The 24,439-nt window shown below is 40.5% G+C and overlaps 1 protein-coding gene across 5 annotated transcripts in view; it reads left to right on the forward strand.

The window, feature by feature from the left end:
- Positions 1 to 24,439, forward strand: part of Ncc69 (sodium chloride cotransporter 69) — a 151,001-nt gene that overhangs the window by 122,615 nt on the left and 3,947 nt on the right. The window contains exons 9-23 of one of the 5 annotated variants that reach the window (XM_080283990.1): positions 1,086 to 1,197; positions 1,814 to 1,959; positions 2,977 to 3,208; positions 3,985 to 4,106; positions 4,404 to 4,539; positions 7,347 to 7,558; positions 7,786 to 7,920; positions 8,814 to 8,920; positions 9,168 to 9,340; positions 11,046 to 11,102; positions 14,716 to 14,751; positions 19,354 to 19,550; positions 20,470 to 20,621; positions 21,995 to 22,155; positions 23,568 to 23,679. In XM_080283990.1, the coding sequence (XP_080140116.1) occupies positions 1,086 to 1,197; positions 1,814 to 1,959; positions 2,977 to 3,208; positions 3,985 to 4,106; positions 4,404 to 4,539; positions 7,347 to 7,558; positions 7,786 to 7,920; positions 8,814 to 8,920; positions 9,168 to 9,340; positions 11,046 to 11,102; positions 14,716 to 14,751; positions 19,354 to 19,550; positions 20,470 to 20,621; positions 21,995 to 22,155; positions 23,568 to 23,679 (2,090 nt within the window). The remainder of the gene's footprint in view (positions 1 to 1,085; positions 1,198 to 1,813; positions 1,960 to 2,976; positions 3,209 to 3,984; positions 4,107 to 4,403; positions 4,540 to 7,346; positions 7,559 to 7,785; positions 7,921 to 8,813; positions 8,921 to 9,167; positions 9,341 to 11,045; positions 11,103 to 14,715; positions 14,752 to 19,353; positions 19,551 to 20,469; positions 20,622 to 21,994; positions 22,156 to 23,567; positions 23,680 to 24,439) is intronic. The other 4 variants (XM_080283993.1, XM_080283996.1, XM_080283998.1 and 1 more) reach the window with 4 other exon arrangements.

The raw sequence follows: 24,439 nt of genomic DNA on the forward strand, positions 1-24,439 counted from the left end.
CCCCTTGTAATCCCTCACTCAGGTCATGGACAGAGTTGAGGGAGAGTCAGATGAGGTCACATCAGGTGTGGTTGGGAAAACGTGTCCTCACCCTGCATATAAGCAGCTTCTCAGCATTTGTATGTACCACTCTTGGTCTGTAGATCCACTGAAGAGGGCGACAGCTGTTGCCGAAACTGTTTGGAACACATCTTTTTTCGTCTGCCAGTGTGGGTTTTTGTATCTTATTTCATGGTCACGATAGTGTGATTCTTCAGCCATCAGTTAATGCATTCAGATACTGTATGGTGGTAGGTGGGGGCACTCACCATTCACTCACTCAATGAAGTGCTGCTCTTGGGTGACTGTTCTTTCCTCTCTTCCTTTCTGCATCCCTTCCATCCTCTTCTGTCTTTCTTTCCTTCTTTTTTTCCTCTTCCTTATGCCTGCAGGTGACTCTACACTCCTTCTTCTGTCTTTCTTTCCTTCATTCTTTCCTCTTCCTTCTGCCTGTGGGTGACTGTACACTGAGTGACAAGGCAAATGGTTTCCTGTTCACCAGGAAACCAATTACTGTGCTGGGTGGTAACCACATAACCAAATTATGGCGCCTAGTGGTTTAATGGGTACTTGAGGCACTCCAGTTGGATTGAGCCAGTGCAGGTTTATATCCAGGAGGTGGTTGGGGTTTATTGCTCATGTAATGCCAGTCAGGGAGGAGTGAGGCTGGTCACTCTCATTTTAAATGTTCAGACCAATTTGCCTAGCCTTGGGCTCCTACACCCCTCATGGGGCAACACAGGATTAGATGATGATGATGATGATGATGAGATATTGTACTTAAGTGTGTGGAGCCAGGATTCTGTGGGCTTGAATGATGAGTGAATGGAAGAGTGGTCCATTGAACTGGGCAGACTTTGGCTGTTTGGACGCTGCTACTCCTCACCCTGCCCTAGGGTGGGAAAGGAGGTACAGATGATGATTATGATGATGATGGTGTGTGTGTATATGTGTGTGTGTGCGTGTGTGCACAGGCATGTGCATGCGTGCATGGTTTTTAATCTGGCATCATAATTGGCCATCTCCCCATTGTTCCACATTGGCAGGACCCTGCCGTGGCCATTCCTCGAGGAACTCTGGCAGCCATACTCACTACTTTCTGCACCTACATTGTCTACCCAATTCTCCTTGGAGCCGCCGTCATGAGGGATGCAAGTGGTAAGCATAATACAGTAATTCTTTCCTTTATGCTTTCTCTCTACCAAGTAGTGAGGCATACTACTTCATGGCAGGAGGCAGTCATTGTTGATATACGAATCATTTGTCATTGACAGCCAGTACATTTAAATATGTGGGAAAACATGACTTGAACTGAGAGTATTGAGTGGTTTGTGGATAATTGTCAAGTAAATGGTGTTTATTTTGGTAGCTTGCAAATGAATGGAATAGTCCAAAAATGATACAATGTCAACAAAGTCCTCTTTTAGTGCAATGCATTAGCCCCTCCAAAGGGAAGTGGACTGTGTAAAACTGTATTATCACTGTGCTGAATGTTGGTGGAAAGGTTTATGGAATAATAGCAGTTGACATGGTAAGACAGCTATCTGAATGTTTATGTTATGAACAGAATAGTTGATGAAGTGGTTAGTGATGTGTGGATCATGTATTTTCAGCAAGGTAGATAATAGGGAGATCATGTAAGAAGGAATGCAAGATACTTAGAATATTAATAGATCTGATAAGAGTGTCTGATGAAGTGAACATGGCAGATGGAGAGACTGTTTTGAAAAATTGATAAATATGAATAACCAGTAACACCTCTTCTCTGGTACAGGTGATGTGAAGACGTTCGAGTTGTACTTGAACTCCACAGATTTGTGGGAGAACCCTGCGTTCACTAACGAATCTTGCAGCATGATAGGCAAGACAGATGAAGATGGCACTGAAGTCTGTGAGTTCGGCCTCCATAACAGTGCCCAGGTGAGTTTAACATTCATGATGTAATAATTAGTTTGCTTTCACTTGACAGACTTAGACCACACCTAAAACTTGAATAGTCAGTGTAACAGCCATATGATTGTACTGTAGTGTGTTGACTTTAATCCCTTTCAGCTTGAGTGATTGTCATGTGGTCAGAGTAGATGGTCTATTTAACTAGTATACAGTGAGACAAATTCCTGCTTCCTAATGTGAGGCTCATTGAATTTCATGCAATAGCCTTACTCAAGGTTGTATAGGAACCTTTGTAGCACCTCTTCCTTAGCAACTGATTGATTCCACTGTAACATTCTCGTGTTACCAGTATTTATATGATTTTAATACTGACATAGTTTGTGTCAGTAAAGTACAAGAGGATATTGGGGTTTGTGGCTGTATTCTAGTTTGTATAGGTGTAATAGGATGTGTATTTAAGCCCGCATTGCCAGAGGCAGTGTGAGGAACCTCCTTTTGGCTCATGTATACATGTGGAGTCTTTGGCACATGTGTACATGTGGAGTGCAAGGGCCTTTATTCATATCTTGGCCAGTGCAGTGATTAATTTAGTAAGTTTTGTATGGCCTTTGTTTAGGAGACATTGTAGCACTTCTTATTTTGTGATTTATTTTGCATGGTACACCTTAAAACCATGTTATAAGTTATTTACTTCATTTTCATATTGACATAATTTGGATCAGTACCCCACCTCATCCTTGTAGTTGGGAATAACAACTGGGATGATAACAGTTCTTCCACTTATATTCATTCTCTCTCTCTCTCTCAATCATACCTCACCCGATCCTCGTAAGTAGGAATAAGGGTTGGAGTGAAAATGATGATGATGCTATGAAAGGTGATGGTGATGATTATGATAATGATGATAATGGTGGTGGTGATGATGATAGTAATAGTGATGATAAGGATAATATTAAGGATTATGTTGATGATAATGATAATATTAAAATGATGATGATGATGATGATATCACAGTACTGAGAGACAATCTGTGTTCCCTTCAAGGCCATGGAGCTGGTGTCTGCCTGGGGTCCACTGATCTATGCTGGTTGCTTTGCTGCCACCCTGTCCTCAGCCATCGCCTCCCTGGTTGGAGCCCCCCGTGTCCTGCAAGCCCTGGCCAAGGATAAGCTGTACCCAGGCATCTACCTCTTCTCCAAGGGCACCGGTGCAAACAATGACCCTGTACGAGGATATGTGTTGGTCTTCGTCATCTCCTTCATCTGCATCATGATTGGTATGTGTGGTTGTGTATTGGGTGTGACAGTGTGTTTAGGTGTGGTTATGTGTGGGTGTGGATCAAGGATAAGCTGTACCTGGGGATCTACATCCTCTTGCAGGGCACTGGATCCAGCAATAATCTGGTGCAAGGATATCTTTTGGCCTTCATCATCTTCATCTGGCATGGCTATGTGTGAGGAGACATGGATGTGGGGATGTGGAAGTGGATCTGTGCACTTGTGCAATGTGCATGTCTGTGCACATACAAGGTAGAAAGAGATTCATTGAATTGTTAGGTTGTGAGCTGAAGCCAAGAATTTTGTTAGGTTGCAAGTTGAAACCAAGAATTTTGAATGTTTGAATGGTGAGTACATGGCCTGTTTCATTGTGCTCATTGTACTTTCATTTTTACAGCTTTCGTTTTACTTCTGGATCATATCCATCCCCATTATTAGAGAGAAATAGTGTTTGGATGATGGTAATGATAATGATTTAGGGCTTTGTGGTTTCAGCCCCTTCATTCCAGTGACAGTTTACATTTTATTACTGGTATCTTCATAATGTTTGTTCAACTTAGGGGGGAGACAGTTTTCAAATTGATGGGAATATGTAGAGCTCTCATTAACTCGTCTACTAGGTGGGTCTCCCAGTCAGAGTAAACTGTTTAGAAGCAGCATGAATAAACTAAAGTATATGTCTGTGGTTTACAAGGTTTAACCAGTTTTAGTGTTTTTGTGCTTTGTGTCATACTGACTGAAGTGAGTATAAACTGAAGTTTTGATGTCGTTTCAGGTGACCTCAACTTGGTGTCAACTCTTCTCAGTAACTTCTTCCTGGCCTCATACAGCCTCATCAACTTCTCCTGCTTCCATGCCTCACTGATCAAGTCCCCAGGCTGGCGGCCAGGGTTCAAGGTGAGGTTTCCTATATGGAGCCACCTCCATGCTCCATCAGGCTTGTACTGAAAGTTGTGTTGAAAATATACACTAGATGTATACTGTATGTTGTTTTTCAGTGTGTGTTTATGGTACTGAATGGTTGTGCTGGAAAGAGTTATGAGGAATACCCTGTAATGGTTTGGCCATGTTTTAGCAGTACACTGTACAATAATCTACGGATCAGTCGTCTTGTTCAGTTTACTTTGACTGCAGTGCTGTACTGTGATCTGTAAATAGATCATTTTGTCCAATTTACACCAAGTCTCTTTGCAGTACTACAATCTGTGGATCAGTCTGCTGGGTGGGATTCTGTGCCTAATTGTCATGTTCCTCATTGACTGGACGACGGCTCTCATCACCTTCATCATCACCATTGCCCTCTACCTCTACGTATCCTACAGAAGTCCCAGTTAGTACAGTTAGTGGTGTGTGTGTCTTGTGAGTAAATAATAACTTAGTAGTGAGCAGAATAACTTTAACCCACTGGTGTTTATGAAGTGCATATATGAAAATTAAAAATAAATAAATAAATGCAGATGGTTTTGTGCTGCTCATTTCACTGGACATGCAATTTGATAATTCACTTACCGGGTATGTGCTTTTTCTTTCTTAGTTTCTGGATCCTGCCTCATCACTCCATCTTTAATTAGGGATAAGTGTTGCAATGATAATGATGATGTAGTTAGTTCCCTGCTTAATGTACATTAGTTAACTGTATAGTTATGACTTAACCTGTTCCTACAATGACATCCTGTTAATTTTGATTCTTGCTGTTTCCATGCAATTTGATTCAGATTAGGGAAGACTTTGTAAACTGGAGAGGTTAGATTGTCTTCAATACCCCGGTCACTACTAGAGGTCCGTCCAAATTAGAATAAAATCGTTTGTCAATAGCCTGAGTTTAATGAGAAATTCATAATTAAATTGAAGGGTTTAGCCCCTCCCCCTTGGGTACTTGGTGGGAAGTCTGTAGCCCCCACACGGGTATATTTTGGCCATGAATGAATTTCTGAAAAATGCAAATCCAGTCTTACAAAATAGTTGGGCATGCTACAAATAGCAAACAAATATATGGATTCAACATTTTACTGACACACGGTCGAGGAGGCAGAGCTGAATGTGGGAGTGTGTGAGGGGCCTGGTGGTGGTGCCAGCAGGGGATAGACAAGTAGCAGGAGGCCACGAGGGTTGCCACAGAGATTTGTGAGCCACAGTTTCCTATGTGGAAGGAAGACGTAGGCCCAGTTGGCAACCGCAGCCAGCCTGGGCCATGCAGCTATGCAAACAATGGCGCGATATGGCAGAATGCTTGTATACTTCAACCAATGTTCCGTTCATACACGTAAATAAACATGAACCAAGGGGGAGGGGTTAAGCATACGTAAAACTGTCATTATTTTTGTCGCTATTAAACCTTTTCATTCCCTGTCATTGTATCGTTCATTCTGATTGTTAAATTCAGGGACAAAAGTTCACTTACTCTTCATACTTCACACTTGGGGCATTTCCATAACTTTTTTTTTTCCCCTAATGCATTATGGATGAAAGAAAATCATTTGTGGGCCGATAAACATAACTGACCCCTCCGTTTAGGACTATTAACCAACATGTAAAAGTGAAAAGTAGAAGAGATGAAATATTTGGCAAGCTTTTTTCCTAACTGTACCATTTGGAGTAGATCGGCAGGAGGCAGATATAACTTTTTTTTTTTTTTTTTTTTTTTATAATACTAATCTCTTCATCTTTGTAAACCCTTCTGTATTTTTTTTTTTTTTTTTTTTTTTTTTTTTTTTTTTTTACTCTGATGATAACCAGTATCTTATGCTTAGAAAGGGCTTCAAGCAGGAGGTTGGTTGTGGTGTTTCTTTACCCTTTCAGTAAAAGAGATTTGTTTTGAGGTGAGTAAAATCGTCTGGCAATAGCAAGAACAGAATATTTAAGATGCCATTATAGTGTAAGAGCTAACAGTCTAACCAGGTTTTTGCTCTCGCACAACAACCTAATCAGTTTATGTGTTATCATCTTCATCATTACCCTGTTTCCTGATGAGGTAATGGTGTGGGTAAGATTTAGAGATTGGTAAAGGAAAGTATTAAAATTAAGATATTTGAACAGCAAGATGTGCCACATAACAGGTTGTCCTTCAAGTACAGTCAAGTCACCTAAGGCGTGGTTAATTGGTTCTGGACTGCGCCTGTGCCATAGAAAACCGCGTCATACAAATAACTAAACATATGGGAAAAATGCAATTTAGTTCTGGACGTTTGCCCAAAGTCCCCCTTTTCACCCCACTTTCCCCATTGTTCGTCACTTTACACACGCACACAATCAAGCAGTCAGTCAATGCATGTTATTACACACAAATTAAACACTAAACAGTAAATAATAAAGGGCTTTAAGGGCGTAAAATACTTTACATACCTGACTCCGACGACGATAGTGCTTAAGTGGAAAGGGTAGGGCTGGGGGTTCCGAGGCAAGAGGCAGGCAGGGGAATTTGCCCATGCGTTTCAAACCTTGCCGCGCCCGCACCATAGGTATAGTTTATGCATGTGGTTCGTTTTGGGAGGTCTAGAAAAAAACCGTGCCATAGAAGCACATGCCGTAGGTGGCTTGACTGTATGTGAAATTCTCAGCTTCACCTCACAGGAAAATCTGTCCATACAGTTAGGAAAACTATCCACACAATTGGCAACACTATCCATAGACATCCACATATTGGGCAAAACAATCCTTCCTGTTTTATGTACGGTGGGTTTTTCATTTAGATGCTGTTCATAAACTCTTTTAATATATATCCAGCTTTCTGTTGATCTCAATTTTTCCTCACCTTTCTGTCCCCCCACCCCCCCTTCCACTGCACCTAATTATGCTTCTTCCCTCCCTCCTTTCCATCTCCATACATCTTTCCATCTCCTCCTTCCTCTCTTACTCATGCCAGTATAGAGAAACACAGTATACTCTGCCTAGGCATACCTGCAGAGGGTTCATATGGCTTTAATTGTTGTATCTTCCCAATAAACAGCTTAACAAATGTGAGCAAAATACTTTCATTTGTTGTGATACCCAGCCTGCACATCTTCTGTCTATTACAAAGCCAATCCTTGTGCACAGATGTCAGGACTAGCGTACCATCTTTCCATTACAAAAGTCAATCCTTATGTGCATATATTTAATACACTTTCTGTCCATAACAAAGTTTATCCTCATGCACAGATGTCAACTGGGGGTCATCAACACAAGCCCAGACGTATGTATCGGCGCTGAAGACAACCCTGGACCTGAACCGGGTGAGGGACCACGTGAAGAATTACCGACCACAGGTGCTGGTGCTGTCTGGTCCCGTGGGGTCCCGGCCGCCACTCCTGGATCTGGCACACAGTATCACCAAGAACATTTCACTGCTTGCCTGTGGTCATGTCATTCAGGTTGGCGTCATGTGTTGTTTTGTTCTGTAGAGAATGTGAATTGGAAATTTCAGCATATATCATATAATTTGTTATATAATTTTTAATAATTTTTTTCATGCTGTCTAGACTTTACAACTACCCATCCTTAGGGGGAAAAAGAGTTTGGTTAATGATGATAATGATATGGTAGATTGAGAGAGGTATTATTGGAAGGATCCCAACATAAAGTACTTTGGTACACACAGGGCCCCCAGTCCCAGCGTGTGCGTAACTCACTGACCGAGCAGGCATACAGCTGGCTCCACCGTCACAAGATCCGTGCCTTCTATTCAGTCGTGGAGGGTAACACACTGGAGGAGGGTGCCAGGAACTTGTTCCAGGTAATATGACTGCCCTGTCAGTGTTTATTTTCAGCACTTACTAATTTTTTATTCATTTAATATTTTCCCTAACTTAACCTAAAATTACCATTGCTCTGTTTTGAATGCAGATTTGTAACAAAATAATAATGCTAACATAAGATGTTAGTCATGAAAAAATGTTATTTTAAGAATGTAGAACTACAGCTTTGTTTCTTGCAGCCACTTAGCTACATGAAATAAGCTGCAGAATGACAAAAGTCTACATGAAGTTAAGGTGAAAAGAATAATATTAACAAAGGATTTGCTATCCCAGGGTAGTGGTTTAAAGATAAAATTGGCAGTTTGAAGTTCTGTTGATCATGTTATGCTGATATAATTAGCAAGGATAAATATTATAAGAAGTGTCCACTTAGAATATTGTATTTCCAGAACCTAGCTCTTTAGTTGCATGGAAACTCACATTACCTGCAATGAAGCCCAAATACTGCACAGAACTTGAGTGACACTAAATAGTCATCAACCATTTCCATATGAAATACTTCTATATCGGTGCGGAGATTAAAAGCAGGGCAGTGTTTTCTCAGACTTAATTAAAATCTGCTGATGAAGTTAAATGTTTCAAACATATATGCAGAGGATATTGAGTCATATCATTGGAATATGATTTTCCAGTAGTTCATTGTATCTTCAGTATCAAAAAAGTATGGCAAGAAATGGTAAGATGTAGTGAGGTGTTACTGCATGGTAATGTTTTTTGCAGATGATGGGTCGAGGAATATTAGATTTAGCCTATAGATATCAGTGGAACTGTAGCAGGTAATGTTCTTCAGTTCAGTGTACAATCAGTAGTAAATAAAGATTAGAAAAAGAGCAACATGTAATGAGACCTTAACATATCGTGGTTTGTGCAGCTGGTGGGTCTTGGGAAGCTTCGGCCCAACACGGTACTTCTCGGTTACAAGCAAAACTGGCGCAAGTGTGACCGTAAGGAGCTCAAGGCTTACTTCAACACACTCCAGTAAGTACACACGAGACAGTTTCACATGATTATACTTACCCAATGCCGTTACTGGGAAGGCATACTGCTGGTAGTTTTCGTAATTTCTTACTTGTCTTTTGTTATTTTCTGGACCCTACCTCACCCCTTCTTTGAGCCAGAAAAAATGTTGGCGATGATAATGGTGGTGATGGTGGTGACATTGATGATAATGATGATATTTTCCCCCTGCTACTGTGTTCCTGTTCTCACTCTGCCATGCCCACAGTGAGGCGCTGGACATGTACCTGGCTGTGATGATCCTGCGAGTGCCCCAGGGACTTGACTACTCTCAGATTATCGAGGACGAGGATACCCCCGTCATCATGAATGGTGCCGACACAACGACTGTTCAGATCCAAGATGAAAAGAATGCTCCCACATCCACACAGCTGGCTAATGGTGGGTAAAAGCAGAGGAAGGTAGGAGCATTAACCCAAACTATGGAAATCAGGGCGTAGCAGAAGATTCAAGTTATGACTATAAAACTAATCTGATGTAGAGGAAGGAAGGAAGGAAGTCAATATTCCACATTCATTTTGTTCGTTTTTAAAATTCTTGTTATCTCCAAATTGTTTTATTCAGATTAGTTGACACTTTTTGACTGGGGTTGCCTTCATTTTCCACTTCACTGTGGAGCCTATGGTGGTTGGTCAGTAGCCTCTGCATCTACCAGTGCTGTTTATATGGGTTCAGTCCCACCTGAGATGTGTTCTCTTTCACCCTGTCCAGGTTTCCTTAGTGACGTTACAAACTGGCACTTACACAGACCATCCAGCACAATTTCCGCACGTATACTCAAAGTCTTTCACACAATACCTGTGTGTTAAGGACTGGGTAGAGGGGGGTCAGTTCTCCAGTGACAGAAAGTGATGTTCCTCTTCCCATTAGATTAGTTGCCCTTCAGGACCCATAAAGCTTAGCTTGAATATGTATAGTAAAGCTGCTCACCATGTCAGGTATGTGCAGGCTGGCCAGTATAGTTCATACAAACCTTCTCATGATGAGGGTTCTGTCCTAAGCTAGAGTAATATCTTTTGGAGATGACAAGAATAAATGAAAAAGACATAGCTGCATTTTAGGAAGGTCACAGGCAGGGTCAGTTTGCCAGAGAGGTGACAGCATTAATAAAGAGCATAAGAACAGTTTGCATACAGTATTTCCATCTTGACTACAGGTTTGTGATTGTCAGGTAAACCTTTTATTAGCATGCAAGAATAAGACTATAATATGCATGATTTTAAAGTACAGTATATAATATGTGCAAACAGTTTCCTGGTATGATGTTATATCTAATCAAAATGGCTAAAGGTGATCAGATTCCAATTATGCTTTTACCACATGTGATAAGGTTTTTTTCCCTTAAGGTGCTCATTTCTCTTTCGTTACTACTTTCTTCTACCCTTAACCTTTGAATTGGATGACATTTTTTTTTTTTTATGATATTCTTGCTGCCTTCAGACACTTCTGTTCAGCTCAGGAGAGAATTTTTCAAATGGGGGGGTTAAGAGATAACCTTCAACACCCTCTTCACTTTGAGATCTCCCCTGAGTGAACAACAGCATCTGGAGGTAGAATGAAGAATACGAAAATATGTTTTCTTATTGGATGGGTTGAAGTCTACTTTTAAATCTGAACTGCAAATACCTATCCTTGTACTTATGGAGTAATGCAGCCATCTTGCATTGTATTCGGGGTAGCATCTTGTATTTTGGGTGGCATAGGAGGATTTGTAACACCTCATCCTGAACAGTTTATTTGTCTGTTGCACCTTAACATTTTCTTGTATGGTACTGATGGTGTTTTAATAATGATGTCATTTGCATCAGTAACATTCAAGATATTAATGTGTAATGTGCTGAATAAATTGCCAAGAAAGGGCTATGAAATCTCCAAAGCCACTTACAGTACAACCCCATATTTCTTTTATATATGCTCCCTTACACCTTGAGTTTGGGTGTCATACATTTCTGTTTATTCATGCTGCTACCATGAGCATCTTTTCTGTGATGCTTCCCATCCTCTCCCCTGTCTTCCTCTCTCCCAACCCTCTGTTGGAACATTTACCTTGATGTGTCCCCTCTCCCCCTGGTGTGGTGTGGGCCAGAAGTTGCTAGATTGCTGGGTACGCTAAACTCCAACACCCGGAGTACGTACTATCGGGGTGAGTCGTTCAGGCACCATCTGGCACTCTCGCACCAAATTTGTGAGCACCTCCCCACAAGGCACCATTTTTGTTATGGTTTGAGTTTTTTTGGATGATGCACTGGTTTGTTTTGCACTGCCACTGAGTTTCGTATTGTTAAAACTGAGCGTGAAAAAATATAAGCAAACCCCTGATTTACTAATGGCCATTTGTGGAACATCTGTAACTATTAAATGTGATCAGTCTCCATCCTACATTACAAAATGTAGTCAGCAGCAGTACTCGTACATTAAGATCAGGCTTTGCCATCATCACAAGCTTTAGAAATTATCATAAAAAATTGAGAGTTTGCCCACACCTTCACACTCTCAGTCATATTAATACCATTGTGAGTGAGTTTTTGACTTGATGTGTGCAGTTTCAGAAGATTAATACATGATATAGTATCTTATTTTTGGTTATTATTATGTTTGATAATTTTTTTACTGTTGAGGTTTTTGGGTTGAAATAGATATGCACTGAGAATTTAAGTTGGAATTTTGGTTGGTTCAGTGTCCTGGCTTCTGGCATGCAGGAACAATCCCACGGTTTTCTCACTCACATGCTTTAATATAACATGTTTGCTACCTCGATATGAAATGTTGATAAAATGATGTTCATTACTGAATATGTGCATGAAGAGACTTATTTTGAGAGTCTGTTTCAGTGTTTCATTGTGTGATGTGATGGCATGTTATGTAGGCACTGAAGTTTATAGAAGTATTGGTGTTTTGTTACCTAGAATTGGCAAGATATTGGGTAGTATGGCCATCGTATTAACAAATTAGTAAGACTTACTCTCAGATCAGAAGTTTATGAGTAGGATAGCAAAACAGAATGCATTATATTAATGTAGATAGATCAGTAATGTAAGCTGTGTGAAATGTCTATATTATGTACTTTGAAACTGGTAATGGTGGACAGTTATTCTGTGATGCTTGTGTGTTCATTCTAGTGTCTCAGTTTGTGATGTGTTGTTCCATGGTCATAATATATCAGTTTAATCCCTGGAAACTGGTGATGAAATATTCAGTTTATTTTTGGTACTTCCAGGCGATTTGGTTGAGCTTATAAGAGACCTTTTGAACTGGGGGGGAGGGGGGGTTCGATGTAGTTTTGATAAACCTCTTCACTAAGAGATCCTTCTAAAGTTGAATGAAATTATCTAGAAGTTACAAGAATAACAGTAGGAGTAGTTGTTGCCCCCGATTGATCTGAAATGTGAACCTAGTAGACTGCAGGCTCTAATTGCCCTTCTACAGCCCACCATCCTCCTCATGAGGGATAGGGAAGTCACTGGGGGACATTTGTATAACCAGGCAGTGAAGCCGCCTGGTTATATCATTGCCACCACATGAAGGTGTCCCTCATAATTATGTGCTGTCTGGTTGAAGGGGGAAAATATATAGTACATCATATATCCTGAATGGCCAGTGATCGTACCGCCTCCTGGTGGAAGTTTAACTTCATCAGAACAGTAACTTACTTCACGTTTTATAATTGATACATTATTCAGCTGTGGGGAGACCACATATAATCAAGGGCTAAATGAAGGTTATGCAGGTATTTCAACCTCCAGTTTCAGAGTCTTTCCAAAGATGAATGAATATGTTTGGATTCATCATCATCATCATCTGGACCTCATTTCCCACCCTAGGGCAGGGTGAGGGCAAATGTTTGGAAATAGCTTTAAAAATATATATATCATCAGATTAAAGAGATTACACGGTTAATTATAGCCATAAGGTATAACTGTGATTTTGTCAATTAAAGTAATGTTAGTGGTATCTGCAGACACTCTTAGATAAAGTATTACCAGGATTATGACCATTATTATTTATTATTAATGTCATTACAGTTATTATTTTATTATTATTATTATTATTATTATTTTTATTATAGCTATTATTATAATTATTATTTTGTTTGCACAGTTGAATATGAAATCATAACAGCTTAAGTGTAAATCATAAAATGCCAAAACTGGTCTTGGATTTGTGGGAGCTTCTTATGTTTTGTTTTGCAAATGACAAATGCAAGAGTATTGAATTGCATCACTGAGGCTGGTGTGTCCATGTTTCATATTTGTAAAGGATCAGAACCAAATTATAGGATAAACAGCACTCTGTAACCATTCTGGATATTTGTATTACAGTATTTCACTTCAATATTTGTTCCTGTTTTGGCTTTTTGTATTTCACTTTCATGGTCACTGTAATTTGCTTGTGAAATATTTGGTAGCTTCATGAGTGAAGATAAACATATGTACAAGCAATCTTTTGCACAACTTATGCTAGCAGCACTGACAGGAAGCCAACCCATGGTGGGTGCCAGGAGCCAAACCTCCCCATATTTCCCATTTCCCTGCATCTTGCCGTAGGAAGGACCTTGGTCCAACCCGGGAGAGGCACTGTTTGCTACAAGGGGGCACTAGATCCCTACATGGTGTATGTACTGTATTGTACTGCAGCTGTAGGATTAGCCCCACAGATGCAGTTGCCTACCTGTGGTCAGTGGGGCTTTCCAACCTGACAGACCAGGTTAAGAAATAACAGCAGCTCAAGCTTAGGAGAGTTTATAAATATGATGCCTGCAGAATGGCAGCTGAACCTACAGATCAGGAAACAAAGAAAATGAAGAGTTTGATGAAGTGGATTTTTTTTTCTGCATGACTGTTGAATGTGGCATCATTTTGATACTATAATATGACAACAGCATGGCTTAACTCTTACTGTGCTGCATTATCAGTGGCACCATTTTGAGTCATTATCCATTTCAGTTACTTCAGGTGGTTTGAACAACATTGAGTTAAATGAGTGATGAATTTCTGTGCTATACTTTTTATTATTAACAGTCAGCTGGAATTATTATACAATTAACCCATTCTGCAGTGTAAAGTTGATTTTGAACTTAATGATAAAAAATCATAAAAAAATAAGAATATAAGAAAGACAAGATATAGTGAGGACTTACTCATATTGGAAGAGTAGTAAATTTAGATCAGAATTGCAAAAGGGATGAACTTTATAATCTTTACATATATTCCGAGGCCTGAGATGGTACATAATTTACAGTTAAGAGAAAGGTTTGCTATTTTTATGAATTAGAACCTGCAGTTTTAGTTAGGCCTTAGTCTGCCACAAATGAAGGCCATGATATTGTATTAGACACAGGTGGTCTACTGGTAGAATTCTCTGGTCAGAATGAGGGGTGGATAATAAGCACTGTTGCTTAAATTGCATAAGTGACTCGAGGTCTGTCTTTCACATGAAAATGTTGCCATGAGTGCACATCAGTCACTACTGTTAAATGTTCTGGACTACTGTATAGTAGCCTCAGACCCAAATGAACCAAAAGGGATAATATGGGAGAGACAGTTATCAGTTTATTGACTGTGCTGTTTGTTCCTGTACACTAATTATAAGTGACAGTCTTTCTTCATGTCACTGGAGAATGGGTTGGTATTATTGGATAACTCTTGGTACTGGATTAATCAAGTGTGCAGAATTGACTTTGAATTTAGAGCAGTCAGCTGTTAAGAAGAACTTTCTGGTGAAGAATAACAAAGTCTCTGTTCCATCTTTCATGCCAGTCTTTAGGAGGAAGAAAATTCGCCAGACTCGCCGAGGTATTTCCATATCGTTTTTAAGCTGTAGTTTGAGGCAGGGATTGGTGCTGTATTCTGGGTGGTTTAGGAGACTTTACAGCCCCTCTTCCTCAGGGATTCATTTTGCATACTACACCTGTTTATCTTCTCGAACAGAACTGGGACAAACTATATTGATATTGCAAATAGAGTGGCCAGTAAATGGCAGTCCTCTACAAACTTGTCTTGTGTGTTGTGGGGATGGCTGAGTACTGTATGCTGGTGGGGGTGTGAGGGCAGTGGGAGCAGGAATTGAATAAATGATGTAGAGTAGATACTGGCAACACTGACTGACCTGTCCCCACGACACATGAGAAATTGCCTGGAAGTGGAGTGTTATATATGGGCCACCACGGATGTAACTAAAGAGAATATCATGGTGTAATATGCCTAAACAAATCCCTAGGTAGATGATTCTATGACATCTCCCATGCCACTTTGAGTATTGCACAGGTTGCTGCACTTTTAACATCTTAAACAAACTCAGGACCTTATTCTCAAAACTGAGAGTACAAAAGAGTAAGGAAACCCCCAAGATATTCAGTGGTCATTTATGGAACACCTGTTAAGTGTGATACTGTACAGCCAGTATCAGAAGTTATGTTGGCTCTCCTGTTGTTCTCTCCCTGAACTTTGAAAATCATTGAATCTATGTCAGCTGACACAAATGGCTGTAGTTAACTATAGATCAGTGTCCTCATTGTTGGTTGCTGGGGATTCATTACACTAATTTTCAAAGTCCATGGAGAGAAAAACAGGTGATGTGACAGAACTTATGATGCTAGGTGTACAGAGACATACGGAAACTAGTCATGGTTTACCCTCATTTTCAGTTCAGAAAGTGATCGACTCTAATCAGGGGGCTTACCTTTCCCTTGACCCATTCAGTATGATGATGATGATTGTTTATTTTTTATTTTTTATGTATACAGTTTCAATCAGCCCTGGAAAGACTTCTCAAACTGGAGGAGTTACGTGTAGCATCATGTACCCTTTCACTATGAGAGGTCTCGCCAGAGCTCAGTAGAATACTGTGATCTGATGGTAGGGGTTGTATTTGTAGATGGCTCTGGAGATTCTGTAATGTCTCTTCCTCAGCAGTTTATTTTGCACATCACACCTTAGTAATCCTGGTACAGTACTGTATATATATTTAATGTAAGTGGAGAGGTCAGAGGTGGGCCTGTGCTGTGTACTGATGTAGTGTATTAGCCCCAGTGCTGTCATACATTTTTGTAAGACACCTGTTTATTGAGTTAAGGCACTCTAGCTGGATGTGCTCCATAAGGGTCTAATTCTGAGGGGTAGTTGGGGTTTATTATTCACATAACATCACTGAGGGATGAGGAACAGGTTATGATCTTAGTGTGTGGAGTGAGTAGTCTAGCCCTGGGTTCCCTTGCTCCTGATAAAGCAAAACTAGATTAGAGAATGATTTTTTTTTTTTTTTTTTTTTTTTTTCCAGACTGCCAGTTATATTATTGATGCAGTGTGTCTATAATACAGAAATAAATAATGTACAAAAAGTAAGGTGGAAAATAATCACAAATGAAGGAAGAGGCACAATGAAGCGTCCTGTGCCAACCAGAATAAGACTAAAAGACATCATCATATTGTAAAGGTTAACAACAGGTTTAAGGATACTGTATTTAACCCAAGTAGTTTGTAAACTATTGTGCTGTCTTTTAATTTCATTTTTGTTATTATTTTTGGTAAACAGTAGGTTTTTACCTATTGGAAATTCATTTCTGTGCGTGTCATTAATCTTTGTTACATAGATAGACTTTTTATTTTGATAACACTATTGCCTCCACTGTCTTGAGATGTTAGGGAAATACTGTACTTTATATATAACATACATACAGTGTAGAGGTATTCAAAAGATGCAATGAATGCTTTTAATGAAGCAGTTTATTATCTTGCTTGTAGCACAAATGCTAATTTCTCGTCATCAGATTGGCTGGTTGTGATAGCAGCCCGAATCTAAATTTAACATAATTTTTTTATTACTGTGTTAAATATATATTGAGTAGACAGAAAACTGTTAAATACTTTCAAAGGTATGGTTGAGGGCACAAGGGCTGCAGTGTGTGTGGAAAGTGAGCTGAGTTATTTGAATGTTGGACTCAAACAGTAATGTGTCATGTCTCCATGGTTGTTCAGGATATAATATTTAATGATGTTGGGTGTCCTTAAGGAGAGAGAGAAGGGTATGGAAAATGTTGTTTCCAAACGATACAGTATTGTTAAGTGAAAGTGAACGGGAGTTGCAAAGCTTGGTGAATGATTTGGGAGTGTGTGTCAGAAACTCAGTCTAAAAGTGGATGTAGATAAGAGTAAAGTTATGGTATTTGAGAGAAATGAAGTCACAAAATCCATAGTAAGGCTGGTTGGACAGGAAATGGAGACTGTAAGTGCCTTCATATATTTAGGCAGTGTGATGAGTAAGGCTGGAAGTTAAAGGATGAAGTGCATGAAAGGGTACAGCAAGGAAGAAAGGTAGCCGGTTGACGGAAAGCTATGATAAGGAATAGAGAAATGAGTATGAAAGTAAATAATCTATCTGTCTGTCTATTGCCAGATGCCTTAATCCTGTAAGGGGTGGCCACAAAAACATATTGCCTCCATGTTGCCCTGTACCTTGCCATTTTGCTGCCCTTCCCTCAGCTCACACCCATCTCTCTCATATACCTTTCCACTCCATTCCTCCATCTCATCCTCAGCCTCCCCCTCCCTCTTTCCCCATCCACCTCACTCACATATATCCTCCTGGTTAGCCTCTCGCTCTCCATCCTCTCCACTGGGGGAGGCGGTGGCTGAATCGGTAGAGAGGTGGCCAGCAGCTCTAATGGACCCAAGTTTTGAATCCCAGCTGGGGCAGGGAACAGTTTAAGGATTTGAATGTCGTAAAGCAGACTTTACTGATCTACCAGAAGACCCACCAACATGTTGTAAAAATACCCCCTCAAATACCAATACACCAGTCCTCTATGAGACAGTCCTATCATGTATTCAGTATGGATGGTGGGTGTTAGCACTGAAGTGGTGACATATGCAGATATGTTGGAGGACTACTGAGCCTTGGGGATAGGCTCTGAAGCCTTTGCCTAGACTTGGACACACACACATGCCCACACACACAAAAAAAGTGGGGGGGGAGGGGGTCCAAACCACATCAGTGTATTTCTTCTAACAATTTCTGTCACATCCCCACCACAACATTCCTTCATTTCCTCATTTCTCAATCTCTCTCTCCATGCAACTCCACATGCACCTCCCAAATAACTTATTTACATTGCTGTCACTCTTGACTTGTCCTTCCAACAAGGTCCAAGCTTTGTGTCCGTACATTAGAGTTGGTATCACAATCCTGTCATGCAGCAACTTTTTTTTTTACTTCCATGCCCACTTCTCTATTTCTTATCACTGCTTTCAAAGAACCAGCAACCTTTCTTTCCTGTTGTACCCTTTTAAGCACTTCATCCTCCAAATTACCATCCTTACTCATCACATTACCCAAGTACTTAAATACACTCACATTTTCCATTTCCTCACCATCCAGCCTCGCAGTGCATTTATCGACTTCACTTCTCTCGAAGACCATAACTTTACTCTTCCCTGTATTCACCTTTAGATTGTGTTACACCAAGCCTTGCAGTTCCCCTTCGTGTTCTCTTAGCAATACAGTATCATCTGCAAACAACAGAACAGGAAGTTTCCAAATGCTGCCATCTCTCATTAGGGCTGCTCCAACATCCACTGCCCTACCTTTTACATCTTTTATAACCCCATCCATATGCAGATTGAACAACCATGGAAACATGACAGTATTGTGATCCTTACACTAATGCATGGAAGTGAAGCTATAACCCTGTTGGAAGAACACAAATCAAGAGCGAAAGCAGTGTAAGTGAGTTGCTTGAGAGGAGCATGAGGAGTTATATAGACAAACAGACCATCAAATGAGGAAGCGAATGAGCATTGTGGTGTTAATATGTATGTGATTGAAAGAGTGAAGAAAAATTCACCAAGATGTTTTGGTCATGTGGAGAGGATGGAGAATGAGACTTTGACTAGGAGAGTGTTTATGAGTGAGGTAGAGGGAGGGAGGAGGAGAAGGAGGGATGGGTTGAAGAGATATGAGAGAGGGGTTATGAGTTGGATAGAGGGCAGATTACTGGCAGAGGAGAGGTGACATGGAGGTGATTTGTTTGTGGCCATCCCTGATGGGATTAAGGCTTATGGCTATAGATAGATTCTCGGTGCAGTAGCATTGTCATCTTTCCTTAGGCCATACTAGATGTACAGGCAGTTATTGTGAGTCAGAAATGTGTTCCAGATTATCACAGTGGCACTTGTGCCACACCATCACATCACAGTTTGCACACCTCACTTCCCTTGTGTGCTTGCCTCCCTCTCTCCCTTCATTCACTACCCTGCTTCAGTTTTCTTATGCTGTTCCCTTGTTACACAGATGGTACAGACAGCAAGGTATCTAGTCCCCCAGGTTCTTTACACATTCCTCTCACTCCCTTCCTGCACTTCACCTCCGTAATTCCCTCTTCCCCTTCCCTGGTGACACAGATGGTACAGACAGTGAGGCATCAAGTCCCCCGGGTTCGCCTCAGGTGGAAAGGGCAGCGGTGACATCAGCAGAGCAGGCAGATGAAAGTGCTAAACGTCGCACCTCACTAGCCAACCTGTACCGAGGCCCAGGTGGCACCGAGCTCAACAAGGACGTCCTCAACAACATTACCATGTTCATGAGAAAACAAAAGAAGGTAGAGTGTATTGTGCATCATCATCATCATTGTCTTCATCATAAGTATTTTTATTTTACAGTAGTCATTTTCATCACATAATAATTATTATAGTAATCATTATTATTTTTATCATCTTGACCTCATTTTAATATCTAAGAATGGGGTGAGGTAGGATCCAAAAAACAAGAGAAAATATGAATGTGGATCTATTAACAGGATGTTCATTGACATCATTCTAACAAAAATCGCAACCTTGTTCCTACTTTAGTGTAATACTGTACAGTACTTGGGATGGAAAAAGAAGTTTGCATGATGATGATAGTGTTGATTACTTGGGTTGGGTAGGATCCAAAAACAGGCATGGGATAAGCAGTCTAGAAGAGTCATCATGAGCGTGCTCAGAAAAAATTGGTCTCATCTCCATTGTATCATCATTCCAGTCTTTGACATTGGGTGTCATCATCATCATCATCATCATAACATTGGGTGTACTTCTTAAAAACCCTTGTTCAGTATTAACTCAGCATTTCTGATGCCGAGCAAAGCAAGGCTAGATTGTAGTAGGTGGTGCATGTTTGACTTGTACAGTGCAGTATATGGATAATAAGTGGTGATGTATATCACTGTTATTTAATCACAGTACACACATTCAGCATTAAAAACTGTTTCACTCTCTGTTGCCTCATTATTAAGCTGATGATGAATTAGATTATATTCTTCTCTTAGAACTGCTCATCATTCATGATGGAGTTCTGTTGAAGCCAGAAATGTGTTTTCAGTGCTTTCAACCTCTCAGTCATGTAAGAAAACCATGTCTTGCTTATAGCTGTTTCACATAAGATAGCAGTTTGCCTCTATGTGTCCTAAAATTTAAACGATAACTGCATGTACATACATTTTTGATGTATTCTAAATTCTTTGCTTCATATTGTTGTAGAGCACCATTGATGTATGGTGGTTGTACGATGATGGAGGCTTGACACTGCTGGTGCCATACATCCTGTCTACACGGTCCCAGTGGTCAGGCTGCAAGTTGAGGGTGTTTGCACTGGCCAACCGCAAGGATGAGCTGGACATGGAGCAGAGGAGGTAAGGCATTGGGCAAGGCAGGGAAGGTAGGCCTCAGCAGGGTAGAGCAGATAGGGAACAGAGGAGGGCAGAGCTGAACAGAGTAAAATAGAGGAGGTAGGGCACAGGATAGGGCAAGGTAAGTATGAAACAGAAGAGGGCAGGGTTGGGATGGGTAGAACAAGTAGGGTACAGGGCAGGGCTGGGTACAACAAGTACAAGCAGTTTTCATTATAAGTAACCTTTTCTTAACATCCCCTTTTGCTATTAAATTGTCAGTAAATTACAGAAAAGTGGTCTATTAAAGTTGATTTAGTGGTTTTCCCCAATTTACAGCACTAGTTATGTGTAAAAATTTGTGATGATTGCATGTGGAAAGGTTTGAGGTGAGCAGATTAACACCTTCAGTCTTAGGATGTATTTTCTTATTTTATTCTTGAGCCAGATGATTTTATACAGCCAAGGAGCACTGGTGGTAGCCATCCATCCATCCATCCATCCATCCATCATCCAATCCTACATTGCCCCATGAGGAACGTAGGAGCCCGGGGCTAGGCAGTTGGTCTCGACATTTACGATGAGAGTGACCAGCCTCACTCATCCCTGAGTGGCATTACATAAGCAATCAACCCCAACTGCCCCTTAGATATAAACCTTCACTAGCTCAATCCAACTGGAGTGCAATAATTACCCACTAAACCACCAGGTGCCAAGATTTGGCTATGTGGTTACCACCCAGTGTAGTAAATGGTTTCCTGGTGTACAGGAAACCATTTGGCTTGTCACTCAGTGTAGAGTCACCCACAGGCAGAAGAAAAAGGAAAGAAGGAAGGAAAGAAAGATAGAAGAGGGAGTGTAAAGTCACCTGTAGGCAGAAGGACAAGGAAAGAATGAAGGAAAGAAAGACAGAAGAGGATGGAAGGAAAGAGGGATGGAAGAAAGGAAAGGGCAGACACCCGAGAGAGGATGTATTTTCTTATTTTATTCTTGAGCCAGATGATTTTATACAGCCAAGGAGCACTGGTGGTAGCAAAAATGAAATATGTCATGAAACTGAAGGGGTTATTTTGTGCGGGAAATTACAGACGCTCATTTAGTTTTGTTTAACCCCTTGCTTGTGGTGATGTATTTTCTTATATTATTTTCATTACTACTGGACTCTTCTGTTCAACATAGGAAGTGACTGTCATATTGAAGGGATTTATTAAGGCAACATCTAGCTTCTCCAGTTCCAGGAGTCTGTCTTAATCTGAATAAAATCATCAGATGGCAATAATAAAACAACATATCATCAGAGAGAAGTGGTCAGCAGCCTGAAATGTACTACAGCGTTGTTATCTGCATGTAACACAGTAGCATCGTTATCTGACTCTGTACTTATTTGTGACCCACAGCATGGCCAACCTTCTGGCCAAGTTCCGTATCGACTACAGTGACGTCATTGTGATCCCTGATGTGGCCAAGAAGGCACAGGAATCATCACGCATGGAGTTTGATCAGCTCATTGAAGAGTTCAAGGCTCCCAGCAATCAGGACATCTCTGAGGAGAACGATGGTAAGAAAAATATAAAGGTACTGCGGCACAAGACACAGTGCATTAGTTACTAGTACCAGTAGAAGAGTGTTAGGAGTAGTGCCATGAAATGGTTTGGCCACATGGAAAGAGTGGAGAATAAAAGATTGAATAGACGAGTGTATGATGGAAATATATGTAAATGAAGGTGGTGTGAGTTGGAGGGGAGAGAGTGGTAGCTGGATGGCAGAGGACAGGGTGACATGAAAGCAGTTTGTTTTTGGTCACTCCTTATGAGATTGAGGCATTTGGCTGTTGGTAGATAGTTGTATTGTACAAGAATTATGCTGAGAGTTTGAAGTTCTGTACTGCTTTGTATTGGCAGCAGCTCTTTCTTTTGCACTATGTCTCCTGAGAATCTACACAGTAATTAATCATGCAGAGCCTTTTTGTTTTGTTTTTTCATACAAACAAGTGTTTTAGTACTGGTATTTATCATCATCCTCATTGTCATCATCATCATCATCTTAATTCCTTCATTACAATGACATTATTTTTTATATTGTCATGGAAGAGCAATGAAAATGGGATAGTTAAGGAATATGCATTAGCTTTGTGGATTGCATAGGTTGGATAGGGTAGGAAAATGATTCATGAACAGTGTGGAGTAAGGAAGTCTATCAGAGGGTAGGGGAGAGTGCTTCAGTGATATGGTCATGTAGAGATAAGAGTGGATATAAATTGGATGCTGGAATGGGTATATGTGACTCACTTTGATGGTGAAAGGAGGCATAGAAGTCGAAGAAGATGACAAAATAGTAAATGAGTATGCAAGATAATGAGATAGCAGAGAAAGAAAGAGTTGACAGGGGATCAAATGGATGACTGAAGAATTCATGGTGAATCTGGTGTTACACATGAGCAGGATTACACTTCTTATTAAACCTGGTAGTGGGCAATTTACTGAATGACTGTATCCAAAAGGTATTTATGAAATGCCACTAAATAGAAAAAATACAAATATATATCTGTGGATGATGTCTGTAAGATGGAGCCAAGATTTGAGGGCCTGAATAGTGAGTGAATGATTGTGTTGCCCCTTCATTTAGCTGAATAGTTTCCTGCTTGTATACTTCCTCTTCATATTTTGTGGATCACACCCTTCCCAATATATTAGTGAGAATGGGGGTAAGGATGAAGTGGGATAGATATTGCATGATACAGAGGCTTGACACTATCTCCCATAACCCCTTCGGTGCATTGACATTGTTAAAATTCTATTTTGGCTACTTCTAATGCCAATGTATTTTCCTCTGATGAACTACACCAGCCTTGTAACTCAAAACTACTGTAAAACACTGAATAAAATTCAGCAAGCCTTAGTTGTGAAGGGGGAATGAGTCCTCGGTTGCTTTCGTAGTCATGGGATTAACCTTTCCCTCTTGCCCTACTAGGTGTTCTTATCAGTGAAGCAGAGCTGCTGGGTCAGCGAGAGAAGACCAATCGGCACGTGAGGCTGAGGGAGCTGGTGCTTGAAAACTCCAAAGACTCCACGCTAATTGTTATGTAAGTATATTGTTGACTCAGTGGTCTGATCATGGGAATGGACCATCCTTTTTGACAGCCTTGCCTTGCACAGATTTTTTGTTTTGTTTTTGTTTTTGTTTTCACTGAGAATATAATACATGCATATATTGCTATACAGTATTGCTATATTGTCTAGGGGTTTAGTTGTCTAAGATGTTAGTTGAGGTGAAATCAGATTCTTTGTGCTTTTATTAGAATCTGTAAGAAGTGGCTAGATCAGGCAGTCACCAATAATTAAATGCTCCAAACTACAGTAGCTTTGCCTTGAGTTCCTGTATATCACTAAAGGGTAGTGTGGGACAGGATGTTGCCATTGTTCTTCTGTTCATTCATTCTTCATCGGTTCCATCACTGCACCATCAGGAATGTAGGGGCTCAGGATTAGACTGCCCACTGTAGACACTGAAAGCCAGAGGTACCAGTCATCATCCCTATGTGCTGTACCATTGTCTGAGCAATCTACCTCAACCTCCCTTTGGATTTAAACCCTTGAATTCAGGTGGTCCTATTTCATTTACTTTTGCTGCTACCAGGCTCATTTTAGTCAATGAAGGAAAGCACTCTAAAACTGAAGGGGAATTTTAAGGCTATATTAAACCTCTTGAGTTAGAAAAGTCAGCCCACAGCTGAATGAAATTGTCAGAAAATGGCAAGAATAAAATGAATGGACTCATTTGATCAAACCTTTATGGGCTGCAATCCAGCTGGAGGACTACTGTCACCATTATATACTGTCCAC

The sequence above is a fragment of the Coenobita brevimanus genome, chromosome 13 (assembly GCF_032717465.1).
Source record: "Coenobita brevimanus isolate Jiangsu-jjx chromosome 13, ASM3271746v2, whole genome shotgun sequence".
In the NCBI taxonomy this organism is placed as follows: Eukaryota; Metazoa; Arthropoda; class Malacostraca; order Decapoda; family Coenobitidae; genus Coenobita; species Coenobita brevimanus.